This window comes from Camelina sativa, chromosome 11 (genome assembly GCF_030686135.1).
Source record: "Camelina sativa cultivar CO46 ecotype springtype chromosome 11, ASM3068613v1".
Lineage (NCBI taxonomy): Eukaryota > Viridiplantae > Streptophyta > Magnoliopsida > Brassicales > Brassicaceae > Camelina > Camelina sativa.
Window position 1 is genome coordinate 4,752,663 of NC_141890.1, and position 18,226 is coordinate 4,770,888.

Below are 18,226 nucleotides of genomic sequence, written 5' to 3' on the forward strand. Positions count from 1 at the left end.
TTAAAAAAGAGTATATAGAGCCAATGGAAAAAAAATCACGGCGAGGTTTGGAAGTATTAGGCAAATATTGAAAAAGTGAGGGACACAGATTGACCCAACGAGCGAGTGGGCGGCTACTAACTCCACACCACACTCGTTCATTTTTAAGATTCTTGATTTTCTTTACAATATTTGTATATTACAGTATGATTGTATAACCAGAGAGCTTCAAAACTAAACCAGTTGGTTCTTAAACATAACACAAACTATTAACAACGGCTAGATATAGAGCAATGATTCAAAACAAACCTCTGTCCATCGATTCACAAGAGATTCTCATTTCCTGACCCTCAAGTTGATAACCAACATGATTGATATATATGCAAAAACTAGTTCACACGAACCCCTTTGAATATGTTGTTTCAAAGGAACAAATTAGAGCAAATGCATGAAATGGTTTAGCTCATATGGACCTTAATTAATATCAATGAATAATAATATGATAAGAAGAAGACTCCACTCTTCCTCAATCGTGTATGAGTCCAGTCAGATGGCAAATCCAAATAAAACAAATAGCAATACATGAAACCGTAGTTGCTAGCTAATCTATGCCTAAGAAACTACCGACTATTCTAGCGATGCAACTCACCATACAAGATGTTTTGATTGAGTTTAGGTTAGTGAGTTAGCAAAGAAAGAGAACACAAAATCAGATTCCAGGTCTTAGCATATAACGTAGATTATTTCCCATTTGTTAAAATGCTTGTGAAGCAAAATGGGAGACACCTCAGACACGTCAAATTAGAGAGCACAACACAAACCTTCTTACTGCGAGTCTGCGACCATCAACATGAATCAAATTCTTGGGTACAAAATGTAGAAACGAAATAAATAATACATTAGAAATTTTCTCTATATATATCATATGCAAAGAGACAAGAGGAGGTTATACTGATGCATTTGTGATCAAAGAATAGATTAGCCACTAAGTAAGTTTTCCAATATTTAGTTTCAGGTCTAGCCACTAAATCCACCATGCTTGAGAAACGCGTAAGTCTCTCTATATATAGATATTACTAACCCCATATATAAATTGTGAAAATTCAGTAATTAATCGATTGAACAATGAAAAACACATGTCAATCTCACATGACACATAGAATATACATAGTATATATAAAATCCAAAATGGAAGCAAACAGAGCTAATGATCTAGATGTTCTTCACAAGCATCAAGCTAGAAATCTCAATTAAGTTGGCTAGTAATTCTACATGCTTACATAATTGACTTGCCTGATTCTACACTTCCAAAGTTGAAATTTGATAAAGGTATCCTTGAAATGTCTTCCCACTTGACATTAGTACCAACCTATTGCAAAAGTAAGAAAACATAAAATCAGATTGTTATTATTTCTTAATTCTCTTGCATAGGTCTTTTGGTGATGACAATGTGCAAATCCACAAAACATGATCAATGTTCAACTAACATGGTACCGCACAAGAAATATTAGACAGGGTAATCAACGAAACTTTGGCTAATATGGTATAGTTTCTTGATAAACCTAACAGGCTTACAAATTCCCTTAATCATATTATTAACGTTTTTCAGTTCACCTATCTATAATCCCTCCAACCAGAACTAATCAACCCGCCCCTTCAACATCAAGTATAGCTTGGACATGTCAAGAAAGGAAGAAAACATAGTAGGCTAACAGATAGTTATGATTAAATTTGCCTCTACATTCAACGCCAAGTTACGAGAACATGAAAATCCAACTCAAAATAAGATATTATTTAGAATATAGATGGTTTATGAACAAAATCATCTCTATATCTCCCTCAAACAAAGATATGAAGTTTAATGCTCATTCAAACTCATTGATTAAATTACTTTAGGCACATGAAGAAACTGCAGAAACAACACACTCATCACAATAACCTAAACCAGCATAAGGAAAAGGACCTGGGTTGGGGGTTACACTAAAACTGTGATGTAAACAAAAACTCTATGCGTCTCTACTTGTTATCTGTTATGTGAGTTCATACAATGATTTCAATGTTAAAGAATATTAGACACTAATACTGGTGGTAATAATGCAAATTTACAATTTAATTTCAGTAGACACAACACAAAGACTTCGTGAACTTGTGAATGTTTGACCATAATCATTGCCATATTAACCACCGATTACAAGGGACTTGCTATTGACAAAAACTGATTCCAAGACAGTAAGAATTATACGCTTAGACGACAAAGCTAGACAACAAACCAACAAAGATACAAGCATATGAATATCATCAATTATGCAATTTAAGATCAACCAGTAGAAAAATATACACTTTAGTAGTTCTTCATCTCCACTGTTATCTAATTCATGACTTCATTTGTGGATTTCAAGGTGAAACACATTCGACATCAGTACCTAGAGACCTGTTCACAATTTGATTTCTTCAAACACAACACAAAGACGTTACTTACCTGAATGGTCGACACTTGACAGAAAATTAGCAAAAGCTCCGTACTTTTGTTACTTATTCAAGGAACAATATAAAGCCAACATTCTAAAAGAAACTAAAAAAGGAAGACCAGCTCATTTCTTTGCTTGAACTCATTATAATGCATTAAGTAATCAAAACATACTAAGCAAATTCACTTCAAAACTAGCTAGGCTTCTACATTACAAAGTAATTGATTTTGATTATAAAAAAAAAAACTAACTAACAGAATAACGTCAGACGAAAATATGGTCAGTTCTGAAACTAAACTAGATCAATTTCAGTAGAAAATAAGAGTTTTATAACCTCCTTTAGTAGTAGAACAACTGCAGTAGAAGATAACATTTTTTACCTCATTTTGGCATCATATTTAGATCCACCATTCCATAGAAAACAACTTTTGTCAGCAAAAAATACCAATACAAAGCAACAAATTCTATTTTCTAACAAATTCAGAAGCAAAAGGAAGAAGCCTGAGCATTAGGTATAGGGTTCAACTTGCAAAGAAACTAAGTTAGTGAATAACTACCAACTAACCGGATCACATTAATTCCAAGATAGAATTCAATGCCATCCAGCATTAATCCGTACAAACCTAACACAAAAAAGGAAATTATACATCAATGACCTTTTAAGACCAAACAGCTGGATTCAGTGCTTCATTACCAAAAAGAAATAAAAAAAATCATGTTTTCCATTGAAACCGGTACACAACTAGGGTGTAAATAGATCCCAAACAAAAAAACCATCATACAAAAATTCCATGGCTTCTGGTGAAACCTGAGAGCCACTTTTAGTTTCTGAAAGATAGAAGAGGAAAAGTACATAATTGATGGATCACTCACATATACTCCATCAGAGGATTTCAACATGAACAAAATTTATTAGGAAAAATAAAAAATCAAATCACATCCTAAAAAAAAGACAAAGAGACAATCAATAGTTAATTAAATCTATGAGAAGAATGTGTACCGGTTGGGGTTCATGATCATCAAAACTCGCGCTTTCCCTAGATCCACTCGAAAAAATCAACCATAGAGAGCACACTTAACAATATATACATTTACTGTATTATTTACAAACCCCAACTATAAAACACTGAGCTTTTCTCCACCAAACTTTTACAAAAGAGCTTAAAAACAAACATTCTTATGCGTAAGCAAGCACCCACTTCAACACATATAGAATAGAAAGAAAAAAAAACACATAACTAATTTATCTAAACGCATTTATCTTATTTACATTTATAATAACCAGCAAAGTGCACAACAAAAAAGATGATAAGAAGGCAAATGATGAAGAAGATAAGAGTAAGTAAAGAGAGAGAGTGAGAGAAGAGAGAGGAAGCAAGAGGGATAGGCAACTGACAAAAGAGAGGTGAGCACGCACACGCAAAGTTATAGCACATAACAGTGCCTGCATGTGCTCACTCTCTTCTGTCAGTTTTCTCTGTTGCATTTCTTCAATCACTTTCTCTCTGTCTTCAATAAACTAATTGGAAAAAAAAACCTAGATGTTTTACTAAGAACTCAAGTTTTCTTCATTCATACCCTAACTCACAGATCTCTTCCAAACCCTAATAAATAGAACCCTCAGATTCACTAATCTTTCAATTCTCTGAGATTTGGTTGTTGTTTGATGAGTATTATTATTGCTTTCGTCTTCTTCGCATAGAGACTGTAATGGAGAAACAGTCAGAATATAAAGAGAGACAGAGATAGGAGCGAGAAAGGGTTCAAAGATTGACGACGGAGATTGTGGTTTTTTCTTCTTTTAATTTCTCTTTTTTTCCTTTCCAAAATAAAGAGACATGATGTTTTGTCAAAAAGGGTTTTGAGATTACCAACACGTGTTCCATAGTGAGTGGATGGGAGAGCACACCTGGTGGGTCAAATCTGTAACAATTATGGGTGGATTAATTTAAAGTCGGTTTTCAAAGGGAGTAAACACAGCCGACGATAAAAATTATGTCCAATGAATTCAGACCTACTTTTCTTTCCTATTAATTTGAGTTTTTTTAAACATTAATTCATTTTATAAGTTACAAAAATGCGGTTTAACGTTTTGATGAAGTAAGAAAGATCAATCACTTGCTAGTAGATAACTATTGAGTTAAGACTTTATTCATAGATAACTCAAAAATGTTACCAATCATGAATACATTTTTTTTTGAAGTTGAAGTTGAATTAGAATGTGTTATAGTTGATGTACAACTTTGAGTTATACCCTTTGTAAAATTGTTAATTCAACAGATTATTCAACATCATTGAAAATTGCATGCATTAGACTTATAACAAAAAGACTATTTAAAGTCGGTAAAATGGCACAATTTAGTTTAATTAATAGTTTTTGTTTTTAGGAGTGAAAAAAATATAAGTATGTAACCGTTTTGTGTACCATTTTAGAGTAGATATTTTAAAAGTGCTGTTGTTCTTTCTTAATTGGGTCATGTTTCGAATTTCCTTTTTGAATACTAATCATGATGAGACTTTCTCTTTTTATTGTCTATTAGTACATTTATTCTTATCTTAATTATCTAATTACGTCAGATGAACTGCTAGTGAAAAACACTTCCACTAACTCAGAAGGACATTTTAATAATGAAATCATTATTGGCACCGCGCCGGTACATTGTACACTTCCACTAATTATTATGGGTTTTCAATCTTATCTTCCTCCTTTTTAATTAGATTTTAGATTCCCATTTGGGCATCTTCCCTGTAATTTTATAACTATAACTATATTTTAATCTGCAGTATACCGCGTAAATATAATTTTCATTATTATTTATATTTTATATTGTATTTGTTATTTAAATATTGGATGTTTTGTAAATAGAGAAATAACTAAATTTCTCATGCGTTTGTGTGGCTAAATGTTTATATTAATTTTTAACCCGTAATATACTTCATGATCATTTGTTATTATATTTAGTTTGTTTTGTTTAGCGTTTGAGATTCTATTTTTATTTTTAAATATTATAATAAAACAAGGGATCTAAATACATAATAAGTCATTTATAAACTATGATTAAGTCACATTTTTCTAATGATTTAATTATTTTACACAATCTTAGTTAAATCAACTTAGTTTTATATGTCAAGTATTTTAATATTAATAGTATTTACAAATAATAAAATAAGGATTTAACTCATGTTAGCAAAAATTTAATGATATTTTATTAATTCCAACATGTCCTTTTTATAACTCATTTACTATATAACCATATAATATAGTATTTTAAACTTTTTTAATTTTACACATTCGTAATATTAATTCTAATTATTTAAATAAATTTAAATCAAAGTTTTTCTTACATTAAGAATCAAAACACAGGTTTTAGAAAATAAAATGGGAATCAAATTGTTGTTTTCTTTGTTTGCAAAGGATTAAGAGATAGAATATCTTCAAAACACAATAGATTATATGGTTAAATATATCATAGTTTTTTTCCATATTGATTTTGTTGTATTTTTTTAGTTGGAATGTAATGTAAAATATTTAGGAAACAAAATCTGAAGTAATACTATTTTTGAAAATTTTTTAGAGATTAACTTTGTAAATAAGTTTAAATAAAAGTGTAGAACTCAAAATGTACTTAAAAAATGTATATATAGATAGTTGATAAAACAAATAAAAAATTTTAGTTTTGATTTCATTTGTAAATCATAGAATCGTGGAATAGTGACATGATTATGTGGTTCAATATATTTTTACAATACAAATCTCAGAACGTAGTTAGCTAGATTATTCCACCAACATTATCTCTTGAGGAGTAAAAAGCAGTAGAACTTTAAAATATTGGAAACCTAAAATTGACACCATCGAATCAAGTGACAAAACTCTTGTACTAATCTCTGCTTAAAGTATAGATTTTGATAAAACAAGATTCATTGATCATTTTGTCGGTTTGGAAACATTTACTCCACTACCAGTACATACTGAATTATCGATACTAGTACATAGTAGTACATTTGTTGAGTTGTAATTATAATTGACCAAACTTCCTACTTAACTAATTTGATTGATCAATTCATAAACATATAAAATAAACAACTTTTTTTTTTTTGATTATTTCATCAAAAATAAATAAATAAATTATTCGTTAAATCCTTATCGAAAGAACTTGTGAATATCATTCATGAAATCTAATGAAAAGAATTTAATCTCGTGAACAACACTGGCTTTCGGATGCTTCTGTGCACATCATGCAGTGAGTCAATAGCACGTGATAAGTTTTGTCTTTAGGAGTATAAGTTGTGGTACACATAATCCTTTATCCTATAAAGCACAAATCACCTGTCCAATCAAATAAAGCCACATCAGATTTTATGTTATTTTTTTATTTTGGTAAAAACAAAACAAATGTACACCGTGTAGAAAAAAAATAGGAATCTTTTTCTAAAAAACAACTTAACCAACTTCATGTACGAAACTGTAATAAACCTCTGGACTATTTATTAATGAGGTTTCGATTTGCTGTATGTGTATTATAAGCCCAAGTATAAGCCTATAAGCCCAACTTTTTGTGAACCTAGAAGCCTGAAAACCCCCTTTTCACGTTCTTTAGCGTTTTCTCCATTACGACAAACACAACAGCTTAAAAAACTGTCCCTAATTTTACTCCCACTAACAGCTCCACGTTCATGGTGTGGTTTACAACGAATCCATCTTCTATATAAATCCAATTTTAGTTTATTCTCTCTTCAACTTTTTCTAAAAACCAAAATCTAAAACACAAAAAATCATAGCACCATAAAACCAGTTTTATCTTTGATTACCACTTTACCAGTCACCACCACCGTATTCACGGCCAACAACCAGATCCATACCTTCGGTTCGAACAACCACATCCTCCTCTGTTTTAATTCTCCGTTCTTGGCTCTTTGAGCATTTTCTACACCCGTAAGTCTCTTATGTATCTTCTCTACATGCACATTCTTCATAAAATAATGCTGATTTGTTTTTGTAAAGATGAATAGTAACCCAAAGGACTCTGATATGCTCATGCTAGCATGGCAATGTTGAGTTATTTGAAGTCTTATTGAGTCTTGTTTGCACGAGTCTAGAAATAAGAGACTTGGTTTCACTAGTTTGAATTGGTCTGTTTCAGTTTGCGGTTTTCTAGCTTAGTTGAAGTCGTGTCCCTGTTTCACGTTCTGTTTCAGTTATTTGCTTTAGTACTTGTATTTGCTATAAAAGGCATTGGAAGACTCTTAATAAAGTAGATCATTCAGTGCAAACCTGTGTTTTCTTTGAATCTGAAACTACATTTGGTATCAGAGCAAAACACAAATCAAGTGATCAAAAGAGAGAGAGAGAGAGATGAGTGAGGATAAAACACTTACCAAAATTCCTCACTTTGATGGTCATTACGACCACTGGAGTGAATTGATGGAGAATCTCCTACGAGCAAAGGGGTTATGGAGTCTCGTAGAAGAGGGTTACAGTGAAGCAGAGGAGGGAGCCGAGGTGACTGCAGCGCAGCAGAAACAACTCGACGATCTCAAGATGAAAGATCATCAGGTGAAACATTATTTGTTTCAGGCCTTAGATCGGGTGGTATTTGAGCAGATCTTGGATCGAAAAACATCTAAGATCGTTTGGGAATCGATAATGAGGAAGTTTGGAGGCAATGAAAGGGTGAAAAGATCTCTGCTCGAAACGTTAAGGAGAGAGTTTGAAGTACTTGCTATGAAATCGAATGAGAGCATTGACGACTACTTTGGAAGGGTCATGGCGGTCTCAAACAAGATGAGGAGCAATGGTGAAGAGATGTCAGACTCAAAGATCGTTGAGAAGATTCTTCGCACTCTGACCGACAAATTCACTTATGTGGTGGTGTCAATAGAAGAATACAAAGACACAAGGAAGCTGACAATTGATGAACTGCAGAGTTCTTTGTCTGTGCATGAGAAAAAGTTTAAGAAGACCAGTTATGAAGAGGAAGATCAAGCACTCAATGTCAACGTACGAGGAAGAGGTGGTGGCTCATACAGAGGACATGGTAGGGGCAGAGGACGTCCGTTCAACAAAGCAGTGGTCGAATGCTATCAATGCCACAAATTGGGACATTTTCAGTATGAGTGTCCAAATGGAGGTAATGCAGCTCATTATGCAGAACTGGAAGAAGATGAGGTAGTCATGTTAATGGCATATGTGGAGCGTCAAGAAAAGCAACGAGGCGATGTCTGGTTTGTCGACTCAGGTTGTTCAAACCACATGTGTGGAGATCGAGCTATGTTCTCCAGCTTGGATACTGCTTTTTCTCACAATGTCAAGCTTGGAGACAACCACAAACTGCAGGTTAGTGGAAAAGGTGCAGTAAACATCACTCTTAAGGGAATAAGCTATGTGTTGAATGATGTTTACTATGTACCTGAGCTGAAAAACAACCTGCTAAGTGTTGGTCAACTACAAGAAAAGGGGCTAGATGTGCTGTTCAAAGGAGGAGATAAGAAGACCTGCAGTATATTTCACCCCACAAGAGGAAAAATTGCAGAATCTGTCATAAGCACAAATCGGATGTTTGTGTTGCTTGGTGATGAAAGTAGTAAATAACCAGAAGAACGGTGTCTTCAAGTTGATGCTTCTAACAAAGCAGAGTTGTGGCATCATCGATACGGACATCTGAGCTACAAGGGGATCCTCACTTTAAACAATAAGGAAATGGTCACTGGGTTACCAAGCATCGGGCATGTAAAGGTCACTTGTGAAGCGTGTGTTAAAGGAAAACAACATCGAGCCACCTTTCCAAAATAGAGCAAGTGGAGATCAACCAAGAAGCTACAATTCATTCACTCTGACATGTGTGGTCCGATCACTCCACCATCAAACACTCTGAAGAAGTACTTAATAAGTTTCATTGATGATTTTTCACGCAAAACTTGGATATACTTTGTGCGAGAAAAATCCGAGGCTTTCCATCAATTCAAGTTGTTTAAAGCATTTGTGGAAAAGCAATCTGGCAGTTTTATTAAGTGCTTGAGAACAGATAGAGGAGGAGAGTACAATTCTGTGGAGTTCAATGAGTACTCCAAGGAGCATGGAATCAAGCGACAATTGACTACAACCTACACTCCACAAAAAAATGGCATTACTGAGCGCAAAAACCGAACTATTATGAATATGGTGAGAGCTATTATGTCCGAAAAGGAGGTACCAAGAAGCTTCTGGCCAGATGCAGTTCAATGGACAAATCATGTTCTGAATTGATCTCCCACAATGATCGTGAAAGACATGACTCCAGAAGAAGCATGGAGTGGAAACAAGCCGTTTGTTGAGCACTTTAGGATCTTTGGCTGTATCGGGCATGTTCATATCTCAGATGTCAAAAGGACCAAGCTTGATGATAAGAGTGTGAAATGCGTCATGGTAGGCTACAACAGTGAATCAAAAGCTTGGAAGTTGTTTGATCCAGTAGAAAAGAAAGCTCACATCAGCAGAGATGTGATTTGTGAGGAAGAAAAGAAATGGGATTGGGATGTCAGTTACTCTACTGAACAGAATATGGAGCTTGAGTGGGAAGAAGAGTATGAGTGTGATGAAAATGGAAACGAAAAGGAAGAGGTAGAATCTAAAGAAGCAGAAGGAGATGGAGAAGGAGATCAGAATGGGGTTCCCAATGATTCTCAATCAGAAGCCACAACACCAACAGCGGGTAGAACAAGAAGACCACCAGCTTGGGTCGCTGATTAAACCTTTGGGGAAGAGCTTTCAGATACAGAAGAAGAGGCAAACATGGCAAGAGTAGAGTCTGAAACTCTGGCTTACTTGGTTATTTCAGATCCTACAACCTTTCAGGAATCTGTTCAACACGTGAGATGGAAAGAAGCGATCGATGCTGAAATAGGCTCGATCAAGAGAAATCACACTTGGTCTTTGGTGGTGCTTCCAGACGGAGCCAAAGCTATCGGTGTGAAGTGGATCTACAAAACCAAACTAAATGAGCTAGGGGAAGTCGACAAGTTTAAAGCTAAACTTGTGGTGAAAGGTTATGCTCAAGAGTATGGCATTGATTACACGGAGGTGTTTGCACCAATGGCAAGAATGGACACAGTGAGAATGATCATTGCCTTGGCGGCACAACGAGGTTGGGGAATCTATCAGTTGGATGTAAAATCAGCTTTCTTACATGGTGAACTGCAAAAAGATGTCTTTGTGGAGCAGCCTCAAGGATACGAAGTAACCGGGAAAGAGCATATGGTCTACAAACTGCACAAAGCTCTTTACATACTGAAACAAGCACCAAGAGCTTGGTTCAGTCGTATTGAAGCCTACTTTATCAAGGAAGGTTTTTGAGAGCAGTTCCAGTGAACAGACCCTGTTTGTCAAACGCAAGAAAGGTAAGATTCTGATTGTTAGCATTTATGTTGATGATTTGTTGTTCACTGGTGATGATGAAGAACTGCTAGATGAGTTCCAGCAATCGATGAAGAAAGAGTTTGATATGACTGATTTGGGGAAGATGAGATATTTTCTGGGCATTGAAGTGATACAGAAGAGTGATGGTATATTCATATGTCAAAGGAAATATGCTGCAGAAGTGATCGAGAGGTTTGGGATGAAGAACTATAATCCGGTTAGCATTCCAATAGTTCCTGGTCAGAAGATTGGTCGTGACTTAGCTGGAAAAGGGGTTGATTCGACTTTGTACAAACATATGGTGGGAAGCTTGATGTACTTGACTGCAACAAAGCCTGATCTGATGTACGTAGTGAGTCTCATCAGTAGATTCATGGCAAATCCTACTCAGCTTCATCAAGCTGTTGTGAAGAGAATCATGCGTTATTTGATAGGTACGGTGGAGTATGGGATTTGGTACAAAAGGGAAGGATTCACAGGATTCATTGGGTACACTGACAGTGACTATGCGGGAGATGTAGAGGATAGCAGAAGCACTTCAAGGTACGTATTTATGATGAGTGGAGGAGCTGTTGCCTGGTCTTCACGAAATCAACCCATTGTGACTTTGTCTTCCACTGAAGCAGAGTATGTTGCAGCAGCAAACTGTGCCTGTCAAGCTGTTTGGATGGAAAGAATTCTTAAGGAGATTGGCTTCGAGCAAGATGGTGAAATGGTGTTGTTGTGTGATAACACCTCCACCATTAAGTTGTCAAAAAATGCAGTTATGCACGGGAAAGCCAAGCATATCAGAGTTCGTTATCATCTTCTCAGGGAATTAACCAAGGAGGGAGTCATCAAGCTTGTCCATTGTAATACGGAGGAGCAGCTAGCTGATATCATGACAAAGCCTTTGAAGTTGGTGACATTTCAGTGGATCCGAGGAGCGTTTGGAATGAGCATTGTGAACTGATCGTTTGAGAAGGTTCAGTTCAAGGGAGGGATTGTTGAGTTATTTGATGTTTTATTGAGTCTTGTTTGCAAGAGTCTAGAAATAAGAGACTTGGTCTCACTAGTTTGAATTGGTCTGTTTCAGTTTGCGGTTTTCTAGCTTAGTTGAAGTCGTGTCCCTGTTTCATGTTCTGTTTCAGTTATTTGCTTCAGTACTTGTATTTGCTATAAAAGGCATTGGAAGACTCTTAATAAAGTAGATCATTCAGTGCAAACCTGTGTTTTCTTTGAATCTGAAACTACAGGCAAACGGGCTTGAGCCACGGTCAGTTAAAAGATGTTTAGAAGTTAAAATGATCTGTTTTAGGGCTCATTTGGTGGTGAAGGAGAGATGAAGGGTTTGGCGAATACATGTTCAGCATGTAATCAATAAAGAAGAAAGAGGACAGCGAAATAACGGTGGTGAGAGAAAGAGGATGGGATGGACGACGGTGGAGCACATCGAAACTCGGCGGCAAAGTATATCTCCGACTGAGCAGAGAGGGTTTATTTTATCTCCTTTTCTTTTATTTTTTAAGAGTAAAAGAAAACGTTTTGTGGTTTGTGAAAAAATTATATATATATATATATTGTTGACAATATATATATATATAGACAATATATATATATATATATATATTTAATTTTATATTAATAACCGTTTAAATATATAATTTCAGAAATTAAATTAATATTAGGTTATGTGGTGTTGCATATAAGTTACACAAATCTTAGTCTTTAATTTATTACATTTACTTTTAGTAGTAACATAAAAAATTGCAAATATTCAACCAAATTATATTGTAGAATATTTAAAATATATGACTTTTTACAAATTAATTTACTTTTAGTACAGTAACATTTTTGCTAACATTCAACCAAATTATATTGTAAAATTACTTAAAATTCTATTACTTTAATCTAAATTAATAATTAGCTATATATTATATTATTACAAATAATAATTCTATTATTTTAATGTAAACTGAAGAGCTTTCTTGTTACAAAATCCCTCTCAAACAATCACAATTTTCACAAAAAAACAAAAAAGAGGACATGAACATCACTCGGATATGCTTAAAAACACGCCGAGATAAACGATATGAAAAAAAAAAAAAAAAAGTAATCTCTCTCGGGCACGTAAGTCGAGATAGCCGATCATCTAAAAAAATTGAGTTTTCTCGGGCGACAATTCTTCCTTTGAAAGACTTTCTTCTCTCACTTTATTGGGTCTGTTCGTCTGAAGATTTTGTGTCACATTCCGTTGGTTTTACCGGCGAGAGCTCTCTTCTTCTTTTCTACCATGGTTTCTGGCCTGGATAACAAGGCCAAGCAGTTGTGAGCAAGTCCGTTTCTCCGGTACCCTATCATTTTCGGTTTCATCCTAGTTCAGATCTGGTGGTCGGAGATCCTATCCTTACGGATCTATTGTCTCCTTTCCTCCGCTGGTTTATTCCGGCGAGAATCCCTCCCTTCTTCCGTCGGCTGAACTCGTCGCCGAAGAGACCGTCTTTGAATGAACAAAGTCTATGGCAACAGCCTCCGGAACCTTTCCTCGCCTTCAATGGCCGCTCGCCTCCAGATATTAGCTTCACAACCACCGCTGACTTCTTCTCGGTTTCCATAACTGATTACCTCTCCTCACTTAAGCTCCAACGGTGCGCCTCCTCCGCCAGAGCTGCACGTCTCCGCCAGATCTGCTCCTCTGTCGCACTCCGTGGGACATTTTGGCTGGCGAGAACCTTTGTCTTATTCCGTTGCTTGTCACCATCAACGGTGAGACTTCCGTTATCTCATCGAGGTCTCCTATCGTCCACCGGTCCACCTCCGATCATCAGCAGCACATCTCTATGCTCCCTCGTTTCCAAGCTAGGGTTTCAAGGGTTGGACCACTGCTGGGCTAGGAAATTAGTGGGCCAATATATGATTATAAGCTTATTAAGCTTATTAGGCTTGGTGGATCATAAGCCCATTTATGGCTTTCCTTTTTTCGTGGAGTGTTCATTATCGCAAACTTCCTTCTTTATGGAGAGAATATTCCTGCAATTATGCTTGTATCTTCTCAGTTACTTATGCTTCTGTTTATTTGTATTTAAGAACAAGATATACCAACAGCGGTTTCAAATATATTGTTATAATTTCAAAACGCATTCATTAGATCGTAAGGGTTCCCACCTCCTCTTTATGAAAAGAGAGACTTATCTATCGGATATTCTTCTGTTGAGAGGTGATCCTGTCGTGGACCTCTTTTCAAAAATGTTAGATAGAGGCCGAAGATGTGACGATAATGTTCACATTCCGGTGTTGAGACACCGTGACTTTTCTAGGCAGTTTGTACGCCGGTTTGGAACTTCGCGTGCTGGTGTATGGCAATTGAATGGAGCCCCTCTAGTACGTAACAATTTATCAAAGAATAAAGTTGGTTGCTCCTTACTAGTAGGTTCCGAAGACTTTGTTCAAGCATTCTCTAGATCCACATCCCCCTCCCTCTCTACTTGTAGTTGGCCGGCTCTGATGCCGGTGAGATTCACCTCTGAAAGCGGGCAGCTTGGATATAACACATTTAATGAGAGACTTTCCTCACTAAGCTGCCAACTTAGTGAAAACATTTTCAACTTTTTAATTTCCTCATCTAATGAGAGACATTTCTTATGTATTAAGAGATATAACGCAAAAATTTCCTCATCATGTCAATGTCCTTTGACTACATGGTTTCATCATAATCTCCACTCTTCCTTATCCACTTGGTTCAGATCTTGCAACGTAGTGTGGCAAGGTGGTTTTATCTTGGATCCTTCTTTCGACACTCGACTCTTGGGAACTTCTTCCCAACCTACATGCTGCATCCCTTTTCAGGGAGCTGAAGATTCATCATCTTTAGTGCGAATTAGGTTTTTAAAAACCCGTCGGAATCTTTGTATTCCAGTGTGGCAATTTGTTGTTATGCGGCCAGTGATTCGGTCTTGGTTAACCTCCCATCACTTCATGTGGCATATCTCCTTGGTGGTTCTCACTATCTTTATGGTTTCAATAGCTCTTTATCTCTGCTTTAGCTATTTGTCCGTTAGCGTTCAAGCTTGTTATTTCTTCTGTTGTAGTTTCACCCGGATGTTATACCCTTGTTTAAACAACATACCGTGGTTTTCTTTCCTCCTATGTAAGTTAGTTGGTTGCATCATGCTCCCGCTAGAAGGGAGTACCAAAAACCTTGTAACTTAATTTAATGGAGTGTTTGTTGACAAAAAAAAAAAAAAAAAAATCACAATTTTCACAGTATATGTCTAAAGAGAAAAGACTATACCAATTTAAGAAAATAATATCTTTAGTCGAGATATAACAGCTAACAAGCGCTTTGAAAAGCCAAACCCAGCATACGTTCATTTGTTTTGTCGACAATTTTCATAGAGAGACCTTTTTTCCATTAGGATTTTTCAAGTTTTAGTACATTAGTTTAATACATTCTTTATATATTTGAAATAAGATTTGGCGAAAAACTAAATATATATTATTGGACGTTGACCTGACACTAACGTCCCTAACCTCACCAGACTAGTACTCGAATATTCTTTTTTAAGTAGTCATTAAATAAAACTTAACAACAAAACATGTTTGTGTACTCGTAAAATATCTATCACCTAATTATTAGTAATGGGCGTAACTCAACCCCTAAAAGCTAGCTCAAAAGAAGAGGATTGCCACATCACATATATACTATCCAATGATCTATTCTATTTATCAATGTGGGATATTCTAATAGGCCTCCTCGAGATGTGGGTGGGAAACGGTCCAACGGGAAACAGCCCAAACCCAACATCTCGGAAATACAACAAAACATGCCACTTATATGGACCACATAGGTGGGAAACCATTTTTGTGGAAATTTGCTTGTTGGGCCAACCATGTGCTCTGATACCATATTAGTAATGGGCTTAACTCAACTCCCAAAAGCTAGCTCAAAGGAGGAGGATTGCCACATCACATATATACTACCCAAGGATCTATCCCATCTATCGATGTGGGATATTCTAATACTAACATATTAAATGAAGTTTCCATATTTTCTGAATTTGAGCTCAATTAGTGTTTTTACTATGTTCATCTGTGTAGGTTCAGTAATCAGTATTAATTGGTTATCGTAGACTTGTTTGTTTCGGTTATACTAGCTGGTCTTAGTAGTGAGTCTGATTGGTAACGTAGTCAAAACTGTACAGAAAAGCTGTAAACTGAAGCTGTACGCTGTTACGGAATAGTGCAAAGCTGTAAGAAATAGCGGTACATGAAAACTGTACAAAAAAGCTGAAGGTAAAGATTTTAATAAAATTTTTGGTAAAGTTTTTATGATTGGTAAAAATTGAAAGTTGTACCATTTGTAACGCTTTGATTAGTTCACCAATCAGACCCAGTAACTTTTTTACTAATGGGTTGGACCAGTTTTACAAAGCAGTAAAGCACTATCCCGGTTGACACAAAAGATCGCTCATACGAATGTGTGATACATAAACGCTTTATATACGCTGGATTCCATTTCTATACCTTTTGGTATTTAATAATTGATACTGGAGAAAGTAAGATATGAACAAATCGTATCAAAAGGAGAACAGATGTGGTTAACTGGTTATGTTTGATTAACCATCTAATTCGAATAAATAAAGTATTATGCCTTTTTAGATTTATCATATATGTCCGTTGATTATTCTTGTTTTTAGTGAATTGCTATCACTAAATTAAACCATATCAGTAGCAAGTTATGTGACGTGGTTCTGTTAGTCCCACAGATTCCACATGCAAATGTTTATCATCCCAACCAATGTAATTATGGAAACAAAGCTAAACAAAATCAACCACTAATAATCTAAATAGAATCCCCTCTCTATTATTTTCCTTATAATAATACTTGCAAAGATATTTTGTTGCAACTTTAATATATTGGCAAGTTGCGAATGTGTTATACACCGAAGCACATTGACAGAATAGAGAACTCTATTTGTTTTCTTTTAACTATATCGCAAGATCTGATCTTACTCTGAGTCTTTCTTTTCTATACTTAGGCGGCCTTACCAACATGCAACTTGAATTGCGTCAATCCGCCAATGACAAACAATATATCGACACACATGTGACGGCTCATTGACCTACACGACGAAGGTTACAATTGCTAATCTCTCACGTAATACTCACTCAAGTGTTGGAAAACAAAATAATTAAAATTTAATAACTATTAACATAATCCCACTTTCTTAAAAAAAAAATTGTAATACTACTAATTAACAATAACTATATTGTATCCTATTATAATGTTTGCTATGTGAGCTATTTTGGATGGTATTTTGTTGTTGAGTCACCTACTAGTTTCTTTTTGAGTTTCCTTGTGAAGTTTTGGAGTTATGTTTTAGTCGTAGTAGTGGAATCGTTCTCTAGTTCTTCTTGCAAGGACGTCACCAGTTTTATGTCTGTAGATGGCTGAAACTGGGTCGACGAGTGTCCGCGTGTAAGAACAGTTGATCTTGCGTGGTTTGTCTCCAGTCGTTTTCAAGGTTTTCTTTGTCCCTAGGGTTCTTGCTCTCCTCATTTGGCTGATGAGGTGCTTGGGTAGTTGTATTTGTGTCTTTGGTCGCGTTGGTATCTTGCTTGCCTCTCTAGTTTGGCGTCGGTGTGAGGTTTTTCCGGTTTTATTGGTGCTTTCGACATATAATGTTCTAAGGAGAAGCTTGGCGGGAGTCTCTCGTGCCTTTGCTTAATTACATTGATTAGGTTTCATTCTCTCCAAAGCTTTGGTTCCTTTGTTCCTTTTTAGATATTTGCTTCTGGGTTTGTTTTTGTTCTTTAGGACTTTGCTTTCCTCGTTTAGACTAAAGACTCTGGAGACATTTAATAGTCCGCCGGCTCATGTAATTTCAATTTCTATCCTTCCTTAGTTTATCAATAAAATTCAGTTGACAAAAAAAAATTATAATGTTTGCTATGTATCTAGATTTCATTTGTTCAACAGTCACTATTTATATTATATGGATCGTCTCGTTTCCAAGAAGAAGGGATAAGAAACCACATGGAGAACGCGTTCAACGGTCTACACATGTCGTCTTAGCTTTTCGAGTTCTGTGGACAGAAACCAGAGCCAATATCTTGGTAATCATATTCATCATGTCTTGTCTCGTTAAAAATAACTAAAGGTATATAATTAAAACGCATGTGGATATGTATACGAATCGATCAAATCTCACCATACTCGACTTTATACTATAGTATATGGTTTCTCCCTTCAAGCTCAAAAAGTAATCCACACCTTACCTCGAGAGTCATCCATCATTTTAATGATTTATAAATCCGACTTGCAATCGATGAACATGTGACAAAGTCGATTTATGTGTATAAAGTTCATATATTAATGCGTTTCAATTATCAATTCTTTGTTTTTATT

General features: G+C 35.6%; 1 protein-coding gene and 1 long non-coding RNA gene across 2 annotated transcripts; one reads left to right on the forward strand and one right to left on the reverse strand.

Moving 5' to 3' along the window:
- Positions 1–89: 89 nt before the first annotated feature.
- On the reverse strand, positions 90–3,787 carry LOC104721739 (uncharacterized). Its single transcript, XR_002033967.2, has 2 exons — positions 3,448–3,787; positions 90–1,348 (listed from the first exon to the last, which is right to left on the reverse strand). It is a non-coding gene; the product is annotated as an uncharacterized LOC104721739 (long non-coding RNA).
- A 4,013-nt stretch (positions 3,788–7,800) lies between these two features.
- Positions 7,801–9,036, forward strand: LOC147933634 (uncharacterized). The gene has a single exon (XM_087472277.1). It carries the CDS (start codon positions 7,801–7,803, stop codon positions 9,034–9,036), a length of 1,236 nt encoding a protein of 411 aa, XP_087328403.1.
- Positions 9,037–18,226: the final 9,190 nt, after the last annotated feature.

Coding starts and splice junctions, on each gene's coding strand:
- LOC147933634 (XM_087472277.1), top strand. CDS start 7,801: ATGAGTGAGGATAAAACACTTACCAAAATTCCTCACTTTGATGGTCAT.